The sequence below is a fragment of the Leptonotus elevatus genome, chromosome 7, assembly GCF_054856555.1.
Source record: "Leptonotus elevatus isolate MCC_2025b chromosome 7, RoL_Lele_1.0, whole genome shotgun sequence".
NCBI lineage: Eukaryota > Metazoa > Chordata > Actinopteri > Syngnathiformes > Syngnathidae > Leptonotus > Leptonotus elevatus.
In genome coordinates, this window is record NC_141245.1 from 20,880,521 (window position 1) to 20,902,274 (window position 21,754).

A 21,754-nucleotide genomic window follows, 5' to 3' on the forward strand; every position below is an offset into this window, starting at 1 on the left:
TTAAATGGAACAAGTATAAAGACCCCAAACAACACAAAATGCCTGAATCGAAATCCGGGCCACTTCATTAGTTACACAATCTCAGGCTAGAAATGTAATGTTTATTTTTTGTTGACACGGTGAGCTATTCATTCGACAAAGTCTTTAATGTGAACACACAGTGAACTGTTTGTCATATTTTAATCGTGTGAGTTGTGTTGCGACGTGTTTAGTCATCACAGTGAATGCAGGGAGTGTGAAATTATAAAGCACGTTGTTTAATTGTGGGCGTGGTTTCCCGTGCGGGTGCTCAGGCGCGTACAGTGAGCTGACATTGTTGAGTGTGCCTCCATTTTGGGACTTTCTTTATGAGCATGTGTACTGTTCATTGGCTCATTTTCCCTAATTTTTCTGTGAAGCTCTAAGATCGGAATTCCTCAAAATGGCTGACTTCCTGCTCAGTTTGGAACATGAGTCTTGTCACGATTTGTCATGCCCAACCAATTTTGTATGGACAGGTAAAGTCATCAACTATTTTCCCCTAACTTTCCGCAGTGTGCTAGTGAATTTAAGACTCACGTCAATTACGTATTTATTTGTAATTATTATTATTAGATGAGTAAGTGGTTAAATTAGTCTTGCATGTTGATAGCAGTGCGTTAGCTTAGCATAGTGCTAAAGGCCAGCAGTAGTGCGATGACTCACAGGCGAGTGTGGCATGATTGACAACTGTCATATGGTCTGCTAGAATATTCCTTTCACACCTTTTTAGAGAACGCTATGCTAAATGAGCTCCTGGCTAAATGTAGACTAGAGCACAATTAGCATAATGTGAAATAGTGGCTGTTGCTGCCTGATGTGTCTTGCTCGTCCATCTGTATGTGTCCCTTGCTTTTTTTGTGTGTGTGTGTTTTTGTTTGTTTGTTTTTTTAGAGCAGATGAGTAGAGAAGACTTCTTACACAGGAAGTGACATCATATCCATATTTCTCGCCACTTTCGCTCCATCCTTAACTCATTCACTGCCATTGACGGCTATAGATGTCAAAAATTCATTTGAACTATTTCTATTAGTTTCACATATTTTTCTACACTTGTTAACAAGAGTATGAAAACCTAGAAAACATTTTTTTGTTGTACATTTAGAACAGATATAACATTTGTGATTAATCGTGAGTTAACTAGTGAAGTCATGTGGTTAATTACAATTTTAAAAAATGTATCGCCTGATGCCCCGAATAAAAGAAAAGATTATTAAAAATTAGGGGCATCAAACGATATTTTTTTTTATTGTAATTGATCGCATGACTTCAATAGTTAACTCACGATTAATCACAAATTTTATATCTGTTCTAAATGTACAATTAAAAAAATCTAGGTTTTCATACTCTTCTTAAAAGTGGGGAAAATGTGAAACTAATAGAAATAGTGCAAATGAATTTTTGACATCTATACCCGTCAATGGCAGTGAATGAATTAATGTGGCTCACTAGCTTCTCTCCATCTTTGTTTCCATAACATCCGTCCTTGATTTTTCTTGCTACCTTCTCTTCATTTTAATTTTTTTTTCACGCTACCTTCTGTGGGTCTCGCTAGCTTCTCTTTGTCTCGCTTGAATTTTCTCGCTAACGTCTATGCGGCTCGCTAGCTTCAATCCCCTGTATTTGTTTTGCTACCTTCTGTATTAAAATTTTCTCACTAACTTCTATCTAACTTGTGTGGCTCGCTAGCTTTTATCCATCCTTGCACATTTTTTGTTTACTATCTTGTCTCTGCCTCTCGCTATCTTCTCTCCATCTCGAGTGTGTCGTGCTAGCTTCCCGCCTTTGTTTTGCTACGTTCAATATTTCTTGCTAGCTTTGCCATGTGCCATCTTTTGTTTTGCTACCTTCTCTCTCGTTTTTCTCACTCAGGTTCTCTGTCTGTTGTAAATAACGTTTTTAGTGCTGTTTTAATTGCACCATAGACTAAATTGGTCATTTGGCTTGACTTAATTTCCGCTCTACAACAAATAGGACAGACTCAAACTTTCCCTCCGTATGATTTACGTGGGAAACCCATGTGCGCGGTTCAGAAAGTCTTTGAAGTCCCCATTTCGTGCCTTTCAAACAAACAAACACGTAACCACAGTTAGCGGTAAATCCTCACCGGACACGTGCGCGGCATATCAACAAAAAAAAGTGTGTCATTGACAAGAGAGAAAACCAACGGGGCGACGACGTCACCGCAAGCAGCCAATGGCGCTCGCTCTCTCATCCGTCTTCTTCATCATCCTCACCATCACCTTCATCATCTTCTTTTTCCCGCCGCAGGAGGAGGAGGAGGAGGAGAAAGGAGGATGGAGGGAGAGCAGCCCGCAACACGTCGTCACGGGAATGTAATATTCATATTTTTTGTTTTTATGAGACACGTTGGAGACATGGAGGCAACAGACGGCGGCGAATTTTAGGAAGTAGGACAAGAAGAAGAAGAAGACAAGAACCTGGAGGGATCGGATCACAGCAGTACTGGAAGAACAGCGGACATTGCCGCACATACACACACACTGGTAAGTTGGCACCGTTCATGGATGGGTTATCTTCCGACACCTGTTGGTTGATTGACGTGGTGTATGTGTTTTGTTTTTGGGGTGGGGGGGGGGGTGCACTGTCTGTGTACTCACTCCCCCCGAATAGAGGGTTGCACCATAGGTTGTTGCTTCAAACTGTCTGTCTGTGTGGTGTCCGCAGAACCACATTTGACATTCTTTGACGTGGTACTTTTTTTTTTGCAAGGTTTTCTCTGTCTTCTTGATTGTGTCTCTCCACAACCTTCTCTCTGTCTTTTTACCTTACTACATTCTCTCCAACGGATCCACCACTGACGGTAGTCACCACTTGACTTTTTTGGAAAAAAAAAAAAAAAGAAGTCCATTTATTGATTATAAAATCAAAATATTCCGACATATTAAAGTGGAGTGAAGCCCAAGATTTCTAGATGTAAAAAAAATAAAATCAAAATCAAAACGTCTCATCTACTTGCTTACAGTGCCACCATTTTAGCTGTTTTCACTCTGGCGAGAGTGCGAATTTGCCAGATTGTGACACATTTTCAACAATTCCTCAGTTTAATTTACTCACAAGTGTGTCTGTGAATTGCGTAGTACCTGGCGATTCGATTCATAGGTCACGATTTGATTCGATATCGATTAATCCCGTTACAAATCTATAAATGGATTATTGCGATTTTATGTATTTTTTACTCAAATTTAGAAAATACAAATCAGTAAACTTGTACATGTACACTGTAAGATTTGTATGAAAATGTATTTCTTTATCTGAAAATTCAGGTTTATAACTGAGCCACTGTATTTACCAAACAGGTTGCAGTCTGTTTCATGTTTGAACAGCACTGAAATCAAATATTAAGGCTTAATGTTCCATTAATATAACATTCTTCCATGCTTAATGTGTGAATCCTAACCTTAAGTAAGACGTTTTGTTGAATATTTCCATGAAAAAATGGATGTTTAAAAATCGTTTCGGCCGCACGTTGAATCGATTCGAGAATTGCGTGCTGTAATATCGCGATATATTGCCGAATCGATTTTTTTTTTCGAACACCCCTACTAACAAGTTACATATTGGATTTAACGCCATATGCAAAAACTACATAATAATCCACGATCAGAAACCTCATCATCTACAGAGCTTTGAGCCAATCAGAAATTTTTGTCTCTTTCACATCAAGACATCGATGGGACAGTCTTTTTACTCAATGATCGCAATATGTTTTCCGTCTCAGCCATGATCATCGTACCCAGAATCGAATGATGAAATCCAGCATTCTCAAAATCTGTCAGTCGACAGTAATTCAATAGCAAGCAGGCAAGGCGACATCACTTCCGGTCTGCAGCTGAAGACCATTTGGCCTGACATGGCGGCCCCCGTGCGTTGATCAACTATTCCGGTTGAATTCACGTCAAATTAATCAGAGTGCTGAAAATATTCTTGTTTTTAAAGGGATAGTGTGTAGAAATGTTTGATTTGTTCATAAAAAAACCCCAAAAAAACAGTATTAATTTGAAAATATGTTGTATGACATCAATGTATATTTATATTTTTTATATAATCGTCGGTCTCGTAATCGCTAATTATACTAGATGTGCAATTTCTGGAGAAATGACGTGTGAATGCTGATTGAATGTTGTGTAAAGCTGCGATTGAAAATCCATCCATCCGTCCATTATCGCTTATTCCTGTCATTGAAAATTTGGAATGGTATTGTGAAAAAAAAAAAAGTGAAATGACATTGAATATAATGGATGTTAAATATTTGGACAATGATTATTATATGACACACTGTCCCTTTAAATACATTTAAAAAAAAACTCTTTAAATGTGTGATGTGCAGTAGCTGCTTTTCAATGCAAGCAATACCACCAAAATGGGGTACTGTATTTTTTGCACCCCGAGCTGGCTGACTTTGGCGTTCCGTGTTGGCGTGTCAACTTGACGTCTCATCTACTTCCTGTCTATTTCAAATTTCTAACTACCTTCTCTTGCCTTGTAAAGTCTCTCCACTCTCTCCAGTGTGTCTTTCTTCCTGTTCTTAACGTGTCTGTCTTGTCGTTATCTACTTCCTCCCCATCTAATAATGCCACCCTACATTTCCCTCCGTCTCTAAAGCTTCTCTCGCCTGTAATTCGTCTCGCTACCTTCTCTCTGTCTCTAATGTCTTCTCTTTTGGTCTCCGTTTCTTTCTACCTTCCGTCCTCCTTGTTTGCGATATGTCTCTCTGTCCGTCCTTCTATTTTCTCTAATGCATCCTACATTTGCTCAAGCATCAGTTTCTCTCATCACCTGTCTTTCAAAACTGTCAATAGTCTGTCTGTTTCACGTGTGTCCCTCTACCTTGTCTCTGTCTTTAGCTTCTTTCCATTCTCGCGTACCATTTCTACTTTCTCTCTGTCTTTTCGCATATCTCTTTCGAATGACCTTATCTCTACTTCTCGTGTGTCTCTTTCTCATCTGTTTACATTCTCTCGTTTTCAAGCGCGTCTCTGTACCTCGTCTCACGGGTCTCTACCGTTCTCTCCTGCGTCTCTCTACCGTCTTTGTCGTAAATGTTTGCGTCTCTGTCTGGAGTACGTCTCATTGTCTCGCAGTGTTTAAGTGGGACTCGGGGAGTGCTTCTTGCATCTGGAGGAATGGCAGAGGGTGGGAGGGAGTCGCTTTGAGGATGAAGAGGGAGGGAGGGAGGGAGGGAGGGGAGCGATGATGAAGAGGCGGCGGGAGAGAGCGGGGACGAGGAGTCGGCGTTCGGTACCTGCTGCTTCCACGCTCAAATATTCAAAGCCGTGCGGCGGCCCGGGAGGCGAGCGGCGAGCATGCTCGTCGCGGTCGTGTCGTCGCGGGTGACGAGGCTGCGGGGCTGCCAGTCGGAGTTGTGATGGAGGAGGAAGGAGGGGGAGCGGTCGAGGCGAACGGCGACCTGCCGGGGTACCTGAGGGACGGCGGGGCTTCGAGCCACGTTCTTGCGCAGCATCCCGCCGATTTGCACGGCGGGCATTGTGGGTAAGAACCCCGCTGGTTTGTCACGGTACACTCGAACCCGGTCACAGGTGGCTTTGAAAGATTGAAACCGCGTTTGCTGCAGTGTTGGAGTCGGACCGCTTGCTTTGCTGTTGAATATCATCCATCCGCTCATTTTCAGTGGCATTTGTCCTCTTTAAGGTTGGGGGTTGGCAGGAGTCTATCCCAGTTGATTTGGGGCAGTAAGCGGGGCATATCCTGGACTGGTCCCCACTCCCCAGTCAATGCCAGGGTGGGTCCTGACATTGACTTTGCCTATATGTGTTTAGAGAAAAAATGGACTGTTTGGCAATCAATGTTAGGGAAATGATGGAGTGTTTGCCAGTCAATATCAAGACATGTATTGACAAATAATAGAATGGTCGCCAGTCAGTCAGGGCACACAAACAAAAAATGGACTGGTCACCAGCCAATGACAAAGAGCAGATAAACAATTACCTGGTCGCCAGTTGGTTTCAGCGAACATATAGGCACGCAATTGAGTGGTCGCCAGTCAACATCCGGGCACATGGGGACTGGTCGCCAGCCACAACGTCAAGACATATACAAACGATTGGTCGCTAGTCAACATCAGGGCACATATAGAGAAACGATTGACTGTTCAACATCAGAGAAAAAAAACAATTGACTGGACGCCTTTCAACAATGGACTGGTCACCAGTGAGTCGGGGCTCATATAGTCAAACAATAGACTGGTCGCCAGCCAATGTCAGCGCAAAGACAAACAGTGGATTGGTCACCAGTCGACATCAGGGCTCATGTAGTCAAACAATAGACTGGTCGCCAGCCAATGTCAACACAAAGACAAACAGTGGACTGGTCACCAGTCGTGTCTGTACATATAGACAAACAATTGGTCGCCAGAAAACATCACGGCTCATATAGTCTAACAATAGACTGGTCACCAGCCAATGTCAATGCAAAGACAAACAGTAGACTGGTTGCCAGTCAACATCAAGGAACATAATAGATTCCTTTGTGGCCAATCGGCTCGCGGCGTGTTGTCATCAAATCAGGAAGTGACATCCAGGGGGTGGGGCTTGTACCATCTGACCAATCACAACTATGGAGACATCTGGAGGTGCAAAAAATAAATAAATAACACCACCACATGAATGGAACTCCATCCTGTCACTGTTACATTAATTTGTTATTTTGTGTTTGTGATTCTGCGTGTGTCGCAGCCAGTGAATTGTTGAGGTGATTTACTATTATGGGATGTCAGTGGCGCTGAGGCTCGGGCGGCGTTAAACGGCGTCGTATTTAAGGGCTTTTATGCCGCACATAAAACACTTTCACGCTGTTTTAGTGCACACATGAGTAAATATAGTTAATACGCACACATTACAAGTGTGAAATATGCAAATATTGGAGATGAGATGAGGAAGAACAATCAGTCTTTTGGAAGAGAATATTGTATCTATGTATATTTTGTAACGTATACTAGTTGAGATCAACCAATATGTATTTTTTCAGAGCTGATAATGATACTGATTATTAGTATGCCAAAAAATGTGCCAAAAAATCGATTCTCATAAGAATCGCGATTCTCATTTAGTACGATTTAGAATCGATTTTAAATGTCCCAAATTCGATTTTATTAAAATTAGTTTAGACTGTCTTGCCTTTGTTTGTGTGTGCCTTTATTGGGAGCGCTGTTCATGTTATACTCGATTTTGGCCACTAAGGGACAGTGTGGTTCCACGCGGTCTGATACACTGTTAAATTGTAGCCACATTAGAGAGTAGAAGGAAAAAGTCACGATCAAGTTATTCCAATCAAAGTTTTTTAATTTGCAGCGTGGAGCCGTTCTTTTGAGTGATAAAAATGCCGCGAGTAGCGCGCTAATTAGCATTAGCGAGTCAGACTGGAGTAGGTCATTACGATTCCTTGCACATCTATAGATTCTGAATCGAATCGCAGACCCAAAAATCGGAATCGACTCAAATCGTGAGACATTCAAAGTTCCCACCCCTACTGATTTTTAATAGTCAAGGAAGCCGGTAATCAATAATTGGAGCCAATATTTACTGTCATTGAAAGGGAAAATACAGTTGTCAAATATTGTTGAAAAGTGTTTTAACAAATGTTTATTGAACAACTTTTCAGATTTATTTAAATCTTGCAACAATAAAGTAAAAAAGAATTATTAAGTTTTTTGTTCAGGAAACTACAAACGTATCTGTTCCCCTAAAAAATAAAAAAATTATGAGTAATGTTATCAACAAATTACTTCATGATACTAAAGTTCTTTTTTTTTCTCAAGAATAAATTTTCAAGGAAAAAGTAGAAAATGCACAGGACTTAAGTTGTATTTGTTTCCAGAACAAGTCTTAATCTTAAATAAATCTTAAATCTTGTAATTTTTTTCATCAGAATATAATCATACATGTTTTCGTACAATATAATAATTTTTTTGAAGAAACAAAACTTGTTCTTTCCAAGAAAAAAATATCTGCATTTTAAATTCTGTCATACAGCAATGCATTAAAAAAAAAAGTGTAATCTGCCAAAAATACAGATGTATTGTATGGTTTAGTTCTTTCTAAAAAAATACAGTAGGTATCTTGCAAGAAAAATCATATTGCATCCCGGAGACCATCTTCCTCTGGATCCCCACAAGTCCATGCAACACAAACACACACTCACACTCAGTAGTCTAGAAGTGTGTCCCGCCCGCTGTGTGACTTTTCCATTTAGCGGATGAGTTGCGCTTGTTTTATTATTGTTTACGGCCCTCTTTATGGAAGCGTTTGTTTTAGCCGGCACACCATCCCCAAGAGCAGGCCCCAGGAGGCCGTTCATCACCTCTGTGAACATTTCACTTCACGGAACAAATTTCAAGACACTAAAAAGTCAACTTCAAGATAACTAGGGCAACACTTGGCAACATTTTCTATCAGAACCTCAATGTAAAGAATTTCTTTGAAAATTCAAACCAGGTTGGACTTACCGGTAATTTGGTAGACATTGAGTCTGGTTCAAAGTGGCCATTTTGTAGCCCAGTTGTGCCCAACTTCATTTATTTAAAAAATAATTTAGACTCTGAAGCCTATTTGACATAGCAACAGGAATTTTGGTAGACATGTCTGTCATATTTAGACCCACAAAAAAACTCTCAAGACATTGAATTTGGTTGACATAAGCAACTCAGCGAATGGATGGATTAATGTCTAATCATTAATAGACCCACAAAAATAGTCTCAAAAAGCCATGTTTGAAAATACACAGGAAGTGTGTCAATTTGGTTTACAGTGGCCATTTTCACTGAAGCAACCCCCTTCGCTCCTGGCTGTTTTACTGGATTTTGACTGTTTTTGCAAGTCCACACAATATTGTGTTCTACTGCTATACAAACATGGAACCTATCAAAAGAAAGATTAGAGTCTCTTCTTTCATCAGGAAAAAAAAGTATATTTGTATTTGTTTACATTTTGCAGCAATTAGCATTAGCATATAGCAAAGTTTCATCATTATTCACAAACCTGTTGAAACAAAAACAGCTTGTTGCAACATGGCCCTGGCTGATCTCTTATACTCTGCTGCCGCCTGCTGGCTGTTTTTGTAATAACTACCATTATTTTAAGCCACCTCTTCATGTCAGGAGCTGCATCAAAGCCTTCTGTAAAAAAAAACACATAAAAATTGAATAAAAACGTTTTTGGACAAAGTATTTAAAAAAAAATCATTTACACATTTTTGGCTTTGAATGAGTAATTATCAGCCTCTGGAGCCAGTTTGACAAACCTGACATTTGGTAGACATGTTTATCTTGACCTAAAAAAATGTCTCAAAAAGCAATGCATGAAAAGACACAGGAAGCCTGCCATTTTGTTTTGAAGTGATGATTTGATTTTCAATACCACTCTAATCATTTTCTTCCCCATTCTTTTTTTTTTCTCCTTTTGATCTAATTGCTAACAATTTTGATTCATGTATGCTATATCGCTAAAGTTTGGTGCCATGAAACCCAAAACTAGCTTATGAAAATTTTGAAAATTGACTGAAACTACCTTAAATTTGGTAGTCACGTCTATCATGAATAGACCCACAAAAAAAGTCTCAAAAAGCAATGCCTGAAAATAAATTTTGGCTCAAAGCAGACACTCAGGGTTATAATAACCACTTTGGACGATGAGCCACATGCTGCTTCACCAAGAAGCTCAACCTGATAGCGTTGTTGTGTGTTGCCAGGGAGAAGATGCCGTTCCACCATGTGACCGCAGGCCTGCTGTACAAAGGCAACTACCTGAGCCGCTCGCTCTCCGACACCGACAGCGACGTGCTGGCCAGCATCTCCGTGGAAGAGCTCCACGGTGAGTCGCATCTGATCTCATTCCCATTTCATATTTCTCTTTCATGTGACCTACCTGAGAACGAACGCTCACACCATTCCAAACAGTAGCACGCGAGCGAATTTAGAAACTTTGTTTTGTTTTGATCTCATTATGAACCCAAAGCACGAGCTTTCCTCAAAAGCGCATCGTTCATCTTTTCTGTCAGGAGTTTCAAGTTAGCCTGAAGATGTTTTGGGTTATTTTCTATCAAGCTTGTTATAATAAATCCAAAAGTGGAGTGTCTGTTTGTGTGTGCGTGCGCGTATGCGGCACAGCTTTTCCACTTTTTCAAGACGAAGCCAGCGAGCAGTGCAACTAAACACATCAAAGTCAGAGCAGAAAAATATGGGCTGCATACTAATTCAACACGTGCGCGCTGACTGCTGCACCATAACAAATGCATACTATATGCGTAACAATAATAATAAACTACCATATTGCAATGTCTGCATCAAAATATAAAATATAAATATGAAAGCATATTTGTCTCAAATTTTGTTCTTTAACTCATTCACTGCCATTGACGGCTATAGATGTCAAAAATTCATTTGAACTATTTCTAGTTTAACATTTTTTCCCCACTTTTGTTAACAAAAGTATAAAAACCTAGAATTTTTTTTTGTATTAGAACAGATATAGAATTTGTGATTAATGGTGAGTTAACTCGTGAAGTTATGCGATTAACCCATTCACTGCCATTGACGACTAAACGTAAAAAAATTATTAGAACTATTTCTTTTAGTTTCACATTTTTTCCACTTTTGTTAACAAGAGTATGAAAGCCTAGAAAAAATGTATTGTACATTTAGAACAGATATAAAATTCCTGATGAATCTTGAACTAACTAGTGAAGTCATGTGATTAATTACAATTAAAAACATTTAATCACCTGATGCCGCCGCTAATTAAAAAAAGAAGAAAAGATTCTAAAAAATTTGGGGCGTCAGTAGTGTGTACAATTAAAAAAATCTACGATTTCATACTCTTGTTAACAAAAGTGGGAAAAAATGTTAAACTAATAGAAATAGTTCAAATGAATTTTTAACGTCTATAGCCGTCAATGGCAGTGAATGAGTTAATTACATTTAAAAATTATAATCGCCCGACGCCCCTAATTTTTAATAATGTTTTCTTAAAAAATAAAAAATAAACATTATTAAAAATAAAAACGATTTTTTTTTTTTAAGAAAAGGTTATTAAAAATTAGGGGCATCAGGTGATTCAAATGTGTAATCGTAATTAATCGCATGACTTAACTAGTTAACTCACGATTAATCACACATTTTATATCTGTTCTAAATGTAAGAAAATAGATCTAGGTTTTCATACTCTTGTTAACAAAAATGGGAAAAAATATTAAACTAATAAAAATAGTTAAAATTAATTTTTGATGTCTATAGCTGTCAATGGCAGTAAATTAGTTAATTTGCCTAAATCTGTGTCAGTGAGCACCTCTTCTTTGACGAGATAACCCAACCACCTCACAAAGCATTTCAAATTAAGAACGCAACAATCTGGCAAAGTCATTGGGTCACAGGATGGATGCAGTTATTGCAAGTAATGGTTACGCAACACAATGTTCAATGTTTTGCACTTTAAGTGAATTTAATCAATGTCCGTTCCAATACTTTTGAGTCAGTGTGAAAGTCGTTTGAAGGCCACCAGCCCCTCTGTGCTCCGACGGCCATTTTGACGATAACTCCATCCCCGACTTTTTTAGTCATTGACTTTTTATTTACATAGTTAATAATGGCATTTGCCGCTAATCGCTAACAGCACTTTACGCACACACACACACACACACACGCACGCCATTAACTTTTATTGAACAGGCTGATGTTGAGTATTTTGTTTAGCACTGTGACCGCTAAGAGGCTCCATCACCTGATGGATTATACTGCGCCACACTCGCGCACACACGCACACACATAATGGGAATCCAATGGTGTCACATTAGGGCACCACCTGGAAAATTGCTTGTGCAGAGAGAGAGCGAGAGTGAGAGCCTGTGTCAAGAGTGTTAATATGCTGGAAAGCATCGGCGCCGCATTAAGTCCGTATTCCATTCATATTCATATGCGTGGACAGTATCTGCACAGCATTAATAAATCCATATTTTCGATATAATAAAGTTTTCCCCTGCTATATCGCTGTTCTTCCTTTGCGCCGTTGATATATTGCGGATGTTTTTTTAATAGGTTTTTACAGTCGACAGGAATTCCCAATTAAGTTTAGTTTTTGCTGTCAAAAAAAATGGGAGATTTTTCCATACCATCTGTTTGAGGTAATGAAAATAAGACAAAGTTGAAGTTTACTGTATAGCTGACAAATAAAACAAAAGAGAATTAAACATTGTATATTTAATCACCAAAATGTTCAACTAAAACTAGCAGTCCACTCGCTCTATGATAACGTTATCGATGGGCTAACAGAAATTAGCATTGATGTTACAGTAAATTTAACGTTCAAACAATTGCAATTTTAACACACATAATGATCATAAAAATAAATTGAATTCAATTTTGCCTATTGTAACACCGAAATGTTCAACCACACCATACAGTGCAATATTATTCACAATCACAAACATAAAGTAATCTCTCTGCTCTGTGAGCTTACTTGGGAACCTTCTCTGCTTTTAAATCCACGGCATCTCTTTCAATAGAGCTCAGTGCTGCCAGACATGTTGTGGTGCAACGTGGTAATACACTCAAGAATTTTGACTTTTTCTGTGTACTGTACTGTAAAAACTCATTAACCCTCTTGTTACGTTACGGGTCAAATTGATCTGTTTGGAAATTGTAGGGGAGAAAATGGATTAAACATGGTCTGCTGACCTCCGTTTTTTTCATTTTTGTGTTTTTAACTCATTCACTGCCATTGACAGCTATAGACTTTAAAAAATTCATTTGAACAATTTCTATTTTTTAAATTTTTTTTCCTTTTTTGTTAACAAGAGTATGAAAACCTAGATTTTTTTTGTACATTTAGAACAGATATAAAATGTGTGATTATTTGTGGGTTAACTAGTGAAGTCATGCGATTAATTACGATTAAAAATTGTAATCGCCTGATGCCCCTAATTTTTAATAATCTTTTCTTTTTTATAAACAACCAAACAAACATTTTTTGTTAAATTTTTTAATAATTTTAAGAAAAGATTATAAAAAATTAGTGCGCCAGGCGATTAAAATTTTTAATCTTAATTAATCGCATGACTTCACTAGTTAACTCACGATTATTCACAAATTGTATATCTGTTCTAATACACAAAAAAAAATCTAGGTTTTCATACTCTTGTTAACAAAAGTGGGAAAAAATGTTAAACTAATAGAAATAGTTCAAATGAATTTTTTAAAGTCTATAGCCGTTAATGGCAGTGAATGAGTAAATATTAAAAATATTGATTAAACATTAGAGCAAGTCACATTGACCCATGAACATCATTAAGAAACAACATGAGGATTTAAATTTTTAACTCACTTAATTTTTTAAAACTAATATAATTTAACATATTTGGATAAATGAGTCAACATTTTACTGGCAACCAGTTCAGGGTGTACCCCGCCTACTGCCCGAAGCCAGCTGGGATAGGCTCCAGCAACCCCCGCGACCCTTGTGAGGACAAGCGGTACAGAAAATAGATGGATGGAGTCAACATTTTCATTTTTTTTTAATATCATTTAAATGTTTTAGACAATCAGAAGGTGTCATCTCTGCACATTTAACATGAAATAACTTCAAACAAGTGGAATGTTGCGTGAGACAGGAAGTGGATGGACCTCGTCAACTTCCTGTTTGTGTGGCAGAGATCCGGGAGGCCTTCAAGGTTCTGGATCGCGATGGGAACGGTTTCATCTCCAAGCAGGAGCTGGGAATGGCCATGCGCTCCCTGGGATACATGCCCAGCGAGGTGGAGCTCGCTATCATCATGCAGAGGCTCGACATGGATGGTGAGGGAGGCTCACGCGCACACACGCACACACACACACACACACACACACACACACACACACACACACACACACACACACACACACACACACACACACACACACACACACACACACACACTTTTGCATGTCTGGTTAATAATTCATCAATAGTTGTCACTCCAGACGGAAACCAGCATTCGCTTGATGATGCAACAGAGCAAGGGAGCCAGCGATGTGTGAGCTATTATTTTGAAAGGATGACAAATCGGCTGCCTTGCGACAGACATTCTTGTGTGGCAATTTTTAGAGGGAAAATGGCTGCATGGCCTTGTTGATTAGCAACTTTTGTTTTGAATGCATGACGAGCCTTTTATTTTGAAAGGATGAAGAACCAGCCACTGCTTGACCTTGAGTTTTTTATTTTGGAACGATAAAGAACAAAATGTGCCACTTGTGGTGTGGTATCTTTTGTTTTGGAAGGTTGAAGAACTTGCAGCCTTGTAGTCTTTTGGTGCATCAGCTTTTATTCTGAAAGAATGAATAATCAGCCAATGGGTGGGTGACCTTGTGGTTTGGCTGCTTTTATTTTCAAAGAATGGAGAATTAGTCAGGATATGACCTTTTTATTGTATTTGTTAGCTTTTATTTTGAAAGGATGAAAAACCAGCCTGGCAGGTAGCTTTTATTTTGAATTCATGAAGCAGCCATGTGGCCTTGTGGTGTACACGCTTTTATTTTGGAAGGATGAATAAATAATCAGGGTGACCTTGTCGTCTGTTTACTTTTATTTTGAAAGGGTAAAGAACCTGCCACCATATGACCTTGTAGAGTGTTGACTTTTATTTTGATAGCATGAAGAACCTGCTACCATGTGACCTTGTGGTGTGTTAGCTTCTATTTTGAAAGGATGAATAGTCAGTTGATGTGTGATCTTGTAGCATGGCTGCTTTTATTTTGATAGGACGAAGAATTAGCCATTATGTGACCTTGTACTATGGTAGCTTTTATTTTTGGAAGAATGAAGAACCAGCCTCCACGAGCTCAGGCAACTTTATTTTGAAAAGGGGATGCACCATCCACGACATGACCTTGTGAATGAAGCATTACATTTTATTTTTGAAAGGATGAAGTAACAGCCTCCATGTAGTGGCTTCGCTTGGCTTTTATTTTGAAAGGATGAAGCCCCATCTGTCGAATCTAAAAAAAATAATAATAATCTACCAAGTTTATTTCCAGGTGCTAATTTGTGTTTTATTGTGAAGGTGACGGCCAGGTGGACTTTGAGGAGTTCATGACCATCCTGGGACCAAAACTTCTCTCTTCTGAGACTAGGGAAGGTTTCTTGGGAAGCACCATAGACACCATCTTCTGGCAGGTATTGTAACTGAATCAACACCACCATTTGGCCTAACACTTCTTGTGTTACACGCGTCTGTTAAACGTGTTTGTGTTACACGTTTACGTTACACCTATTTGTGTTACATGTCAGTGTGACATAAATCTGTGACGCATTTCTTTGTAGTTCGCCATGTGTTTGTGTTACATATGTTCCACGTTTGTGTTCAGCGTGTTAGTAATAGACTTTCTTGTGTTACGCTTTGGTGTTACACCTTAATAAAAGGGAGCACGGTCACCCTTTGCCCATCTTGCTTTCCGTTTCTCATTTGGCGAGCATTAAGAGACCCCCCTGGAAGCTTTTATTGCGCTAATCGTCGTCCGTGTGATGATGATCAGAAGCCCTTTGACTTCCTGCTCCCACATGAAGGCTTTTTTTTTTAATTAGAGCTTAGTGTGGCGTACTCTGATGATCTAAATTATCCATATGCAAATGAGGTGTCACGCGCAACACAGCACAATGAGCGCATGCAAATGAACCGCATACGTTCATAATGACGTTGTGCTTACTATTTTTTTTTTTTTTGTCATATTGATGACATGTTGTCTTAGCTTCATCACAAACATAGCTGCATTATTTTCGAATTTGATTTATCTATATTTACCAGATACTTAATTAGCTACAGCTGTAATTTACAGTAGTTGTCTGTTACACATGTTTTTGTTACTCTTCTAGCGTTAGATCGATTCGTGATTTGTGTTTTTTGGTAAAATTCTTGTTAAATGTATAGTGTTACACAAACGTGTTACATGTCTGGTTACACTTTCGTGGCACAGCTCTTTTTGTTATTCATGTGTCTCTTTACACATTGATGTTGCAACTTTGTGCTACGCAGGTTTGCGTAACGTGTTTGTTACACGTCTTGTGTTACTAATTTGTGTTGCGCATTTTTGTCTTACTCTAATTTGTTTTACCCATGTATGTGTTAAATGTGTCTGTGTAATACCTGTTACACGTCGTGTTACACATCTGTTAGTGTAATACAGGTTTGTGTTACCCTTCTTTCGTTATACTTTATATGTTACGTCTGTGTTACATTTCTTTGTTTACCGCTACTTGTTTGAATGTTTATGCTACTCGCGTCTGTTACACGCTGGTGCTTCATTTGTTGTGTACCATGTTTGCGTTACACACTTCATTAAGTGCGTACACATTTAATAATATATAATCAGCCAATCACACCCATGCATTTAAGCAAGTCTTTATGACGCACGTGATATTTAACCAATTTGTTTCTCAATACATTTCCATCCGTTACATCACATGCTATACAGTACACGTTACATGGTAACGAGGCATTAAGAGTGGAATGAAAACATTCGTTATTGACGGATTACTTCACGTTTGCACACAATTCTCCAATTTTTTTTATTATAGAAAGACAACGTGTGAGCGATAATTAGCAATGCTTTGTATTTAATAACTGGAGAAGGCAATTTATTTAAGGGCTAAGTGACTAAAAGGTGTGAAATTATTGGAATTATTGAAATATAAAACGCAAGACTTGAAATGGTTTGAATCGGTCGAGAAATGTGGAAGGAGGAGTTGATTTGGGAATGATGTCATGGAAATGTGAAATAATGAAAAGTGTGAGAGTTTTGAGAATGTATGAAAAATAGTTCCCAACATGTCTTGAATGCGCTGAATATTTTTGATGTTGGAATGGTTTGACTCGGAGGAGAAATGTGGAAGCTGAATCATTTGCTGAAACGTAAGAATTTTGGTGCTGAACAAAATACTGTCTGTGTCATAGTTAATTAAACCAACTGGCGAGGCTGCACTTGAATGCAAATAAGCCTGCGTCAAGATGAGATATGCAAGTGTGTGTTTGTGTCTTCTGGCCGACATAACATTGTTTACATTGTATTTCAAGATCAAATGTGAAAGACATTCAATCCTCCAAATCATTGTCATTTCTCCTGCCCCTAAGTATAAATGTATTGTTACCTCCGCCAAGGGCAAAGAAATGTGAGGCAGAAGATTTGTTTGTTTGTTTGCAGCAGCGTTTATCGAGCGTTGCTGAATCTGCGGCGCGGTCGGCTAACGAGCGACGAGGCCTCCGGGTTTAATAGCGCTAATAATGAATCACGCTGACACTGATTGGCTATTGATGACTTTGCTCTTCACCTTCGAGCTGCTAAACGATGTCGGGAGATACAGAGGGCTCTCCATCTCATTGCACTACCCCCCCCCCCCCTCTCCCCTTTCCCTTGCTCACGTGTGCTCTCCGTGGCAAACACATGAAAAAGATGTGCTTAAAGAGAATCAAAACATACCACACATGATTTTGAGAAGTCGTTTCTTGTGGTCGCACTTGTTTATCTGGAAGCATGATGTAATTATTTAATAGACTGGTCATTTCCTGATTGGACACTTTTGATCGTGGTCCATAATTTTATTGATTTATACGTCGGCCTCTATATTAACCGCGGCCATGTTGTCCCGTAAAGGTCGCTGGGCGCTGCTGCGGAGGACAGTGGACGCTGGCTGGCGCAGGAAAATAAATTTTTCATACTTTGCTTATCTGCCACCACCTGCTTCTCCCCGTCGCTGGGGGCAACCAGCTGCAGGCAGCAGCAATGAGGCCACTGACCTCCCCCAAGGACAGGTGACATGCAGGTTTGGCTTGGATGGTGCCAGACACGCGTCACTCTGTTTAGTGCAAGTCAGCAGATTTTTTATTTTCTTGACACTACTCATTGAGTCCATTAGGAGGCCAAACTTCAATCTGCATTCTAGGCTAACGTGATTGTGTTTACCTAAAAAAACCCATATAGCAGATTTTGAAACCATTTTTTGGATGCAGTACCATGTTGTGCCACAATTGTGTGTTTGTGTGCAGTTCGACATGCAGAGGATCACGCTGGAGGAGCTGAAGCACGTCCTCTTCTACGCCTTCCGAGACCACCTGACCATGAAGGACATCGAGAACATCATCATCAACGAGGAAGAGAGCCTCAAGGAGAACGCGGGAAACTGTCAAACGGAATTTGAAGGAGGTACCTAGTGTACATCTGTGTGTGCGTATGAGAGTGTCTGTCAGAAAGTATTTGACATTTCCTCGTCAAATCTCCCGTCACCTGCTGATTTATTGATTTGGAGTTGCTGTCATCTGGGGGAGGAGGAGAGGAGGAGAAGAAGATGGATAGGAGGTGAGGATGGGGTGGTGAGGAGGATGAGCAGATGGATGGAAGGAGATGAGGATTGGAAAATAGGGCTGGGGAGATGAGTAAGGTGAGGTTGGGAGGAGGAGGATGTTCAATGGATACACAGATAGATGGATACAGTAGATGATAGCCAGCTAATACAGTAGAGGGTGGATAGATGGATAGATAGATAGATAGATCAGAACAGACAGGTATAGATAAGCTAGCGAGCGGATAGATAGGTAGATGGCCACAATCCTTGTAAAAGTTACTTGGAATTTCTGAGTGAAAAACTAGTTTTTTTTCAAGTAAAAATTACTCTTTATTTATTTATTTTACAGTGTAGTTGGAAAATAGCTATTATGCCTGTCAAGCTTTTAACCCCAGGTAGATGGCTAGCTAGCTCGCTGCTAGCTAGCTTGTTAACATTCCAGCTAGCTAGTAAGCAAGTTGGAATGTTGCGCCCCACCTTGGTCCTTTCTGTTGCATTGCTGAGAAGTTGAGCATGTCAAGCTTTTAACAACAGTCAATGGGTAACTTTACTCATTAATTATATTGAAAAATATCAAAACATATGATTAATTATGTACTATTTATCCTGGTCAACTAGAATATTTTTTTTATAATCAGTATTTTTTTTCTTCTTTTTTTTTGGTCTTCAAGAAAGTTAAAATGGCCACCGCCATAACTTTCTTGAAAACCGCCAAACGTGGGTCGGTGTCCTAGCGCCGTCTATTGACCACCTGCCACTAACGGATATCTGTATTGATAGAAATTAAAAGTGATGAACCGTGAAATGGTTTCAGGTTGTTGTGACTGACACGCTGCATTCAAGGACATGCCGTAAACTCTGCGGCTTGACTGTTGTTCTTTCGTCCTTAGTGCACCCGTCCAAGAAAAACCGTCAGACGTGCGTGAGGAAGAGCCTGATCTGCGCCTTCGCCATGGCGTTCATCATCAGCGTCATGCTGATCGCAGCCAATCAGATGCTGAGGAACGGCATGGAGTAGCCACGCCCACTGTGACATTAATATACACACACACACACATACACACACTTCCGTATTTTCTCGCGCTCCACCCCTTTACTCCGACAGCAGGGACTTTCAAGGGCTGCCGTTACCCACAATCCTCCTCTGTCCTCTTCTGATGATGCAATAACACGGCACCGGCGGCAGGAAGGAGCGCTTGGATTTTTGTTTGTGCAGATGGACCCCACTTACGGGAAGGAGCGCTTGATTTTGAAGATCCGCGCTCTGCGTATGGAGGGACAGGACACATCCAACCTGGCAACCTCACACAAGTATGGTGAACACATGTTCTGGCTGCCGCAAGGAATGCTGGGAATTGTTGTTTTTTAATACAGACTGGCTGTTTGGACTGTAATTCCTCCGAGCGGGGATCAAACAGGGATTTCTTTGAGACAAGGACCCCCGAACACCTAACGTTCTCCTTTCTTGTCTTCCTCCCTGGTTCTCCTCCTGATCTTGTCCTTCAACTTAACTGTCGTTCCTTGTCTTCCTCCAGTCCTCTTTTCCTCCTTGGCTTCCTTGTCCTCCTTTATCCTCTCATCCCTCATTCTTCTATCTTGTCCTCCTTTATCCTGCTCCTTTAATTCTCTCCTCCTCGCTTGTCCTCCTCCATCAGTCCTCTTTTCCTCCTGTCCTCCCTTGTCCTCTTCCTTTCTTGTCTTCCTCCCTTTGTACTCTCATTCTTCTCTCTTCTCCTCCTTCATCCTCTTGCATCCTCCTTTCTTCTCCTCCTGTCCTCCTGCCTTCTCCTTTCTACTCTTCCATTCCTCCTCTTTTCTTCTCATCATCATCCTTGCATTCTTTTTTCCTACTCCTTTCATTTCCTCTGCTCCTCATTATTGTCCTCCTCCATCCTCCTCCTCGCATTTTTTATACTCTCTTGTATCCTCCTTTCTCCTCCTGTCCTCCTCCACTTCTCCTTTCTCCTCCTCTGCTCCTCATTTTTCTCCTCCTCCCTCATCATCCTGGCGGCATACTCTTTTTTTTTTTGTACTCTCATGCATCCTCCTTTCTCTTCTTCCTCTTGTCATCCCTTGTTTTCTCCTCCTTCTCCTCCTTTTGTTCTTTTTCCTGCTCCTTCCATCCTTGCTCATCCACCTCTCTTGTGCTCTCTTTTAGTCTTTCTAATCCTCCTGTCATCTTCCTTTTTGTCCTCCCTTGTCTTCCTTTCTTCCCCTCCTCTCTTCCCCTCGCCCTCCACCTTTCTCCTCCTCCCTGGAGCATGAATATTCTTCCCATTTGTCGCCATCTTCTGACTTCCTGTTTCACACGGCGACCGAGTGTGTTGAGGAGACCAGGCGGCGCTGTCCCGTCTCGTCCATCTGTGCTGTTTCTGTGTGTGTGTGTGTGCGCGTCCACTTCCATCTTTTGACTTCATGAATCAATTCAGTGTTACTAATTGACTGATTAATGATTGATTGACGAGCGAGGTCACTTTGCATAATAAGCTTTACACATGAGCAAGCACATTAAGCAGCAATACCGATATCACAATACATTATCCATACATCCATTTTTGATAGCTTGTCCTCATTAAGGCAAAACCTTTGGCAAGCGAAGTGAAGCGCACCCTGGACTTGTCACGAGCCAATTGCAGGGCAAACCGTTCATATTCTGTTGTTGGGTTTACTTGGAGTCTTGTATTCCCACTGGATTGAAACCAAATGAAAATGCTCAACAGATCAAACTCTTGCTTCAATCGAAATATAAAATGATTGCAATTACTGTGCTAAATAGATGAAGGACCTCCATCTTGATGAATCATGTGATGTTTACATAATCTGCGCATGTCATACGTCTGTAAAAACCGTCTGTTTCGATGAAACCTAGTGGCACTTCCATACAACAGATCGGAATAGATGACATTACATGTAAACTGTTGACCGGAGATATTCAATCGGAATTATTTCGCAAAGACAAAGTCTAAACGTAAACCTTTAAGTTATAGTAGTCATAGTAGAATAATGTATATTAAACTTTATTATAACTACAGCTCATCAAAGGAAAGTGGAGCTTAACAATAAATTAGTTCAAATTCAACTGGATCATTTTATTTTTATCTGTATATTGATGGGACTGTTCAGGCCACAGAAACAATTGTGGTACTACACTGAACTCTAAATTGGTTCATGACTATAGTACAGTAGTGTAGAGGTTTTTTTTTTTTTTTTTTTACAGTACACAGTGTATACTGTACTGTAAAAAACATTTGAAACGATGGCTTCTAAATCTGAGATGTAACGGGGTTCATTCAAGAACCGAGTCTGAAAAGCAGCATAAAAGTCACCACACCTTCACCGCACTTATAACAAGGAGGAAGCCACGTGGTCTCTTTGGCCCCGCCCACACGCTTTACGTG

The 21,754-nt window shown here is 40.0% G+C and overlaps 1 protein-coding gene across 4 annotated transcripts; it reads left to right on the plus strand.

Annotated features, from left to right (window-relative positions):
- The first annotated feature begins 289 nt into the window (after positions 1–289).
- On the plus strand, positions 290–21,146 carry caln1 (calneuron 1). Of its 4 annotated transcripts, none has more exons than XM_086081034.1 (7): positions 290–497; positions 2,290–2,525; positions 9,745–9,866; positions 13,697–13,840; positions 15,085–15,197; positions 18,061–18,217; positions 19,247–21,146. In XM_086081034.1, the coding sequence occupies exons 3-7, from the start codon at positions 9,752–9,754 to the stop codon at positions 19,372–19,374; spliced, it is 657 nt and encodes a 218-aa protein (XP_085937160.1). In that variant the 5' UTR covers positions 290–497; positions 2,290–2,525; positions 9,745–9,751; the 3' UTR covers positions 19,375–21,146. The 4 variants fall into 4 exon arrangements, 3 of the variants coding, with proteins under 3 accessions (XP_085937160.1, XP_085937161.1, XP_085937158.1); XR_015095600.1 differs by lacking the exons at positions 290–497; positions 2,290–2,525 and adding exons at positions 5,251–5,532; positions 18,343–18,452 and having other exon boundaries at positions 19,247–19,369; XM_086081035.1 differs by lacking the exon at positions 290–497 and having other exon boundaries at positions 1,412–2,525.
- Positions 21,147–21,754: the final 608 nt, after the last annotated feature.

Bases quoted from the DNA above. Each gene is read 5' to 3' on its own strand.
- caln1 (XM_086081032.1), top strand. From the start codon at position 5,408: ATGGAGGAGGAAGGAGGGGGAGCGGTCGAGGCGAACGGCGACCTGCCG. The intron at 5,533-9,744 runs GTAAGAACCCCG...GTGTGTTGCCAG, and splicing joins TTGCACGGCGGGCATTGTGG to GGAGAAGATGCCGTTCCACC. The intron at 18,218-19,246 runs GTACCTAGTGTA...TTTCGTCCTTAG, and splicing joins TCAAACGGAATTTGAAGGAG to TGCACCCGTCCAAGAAAAAC.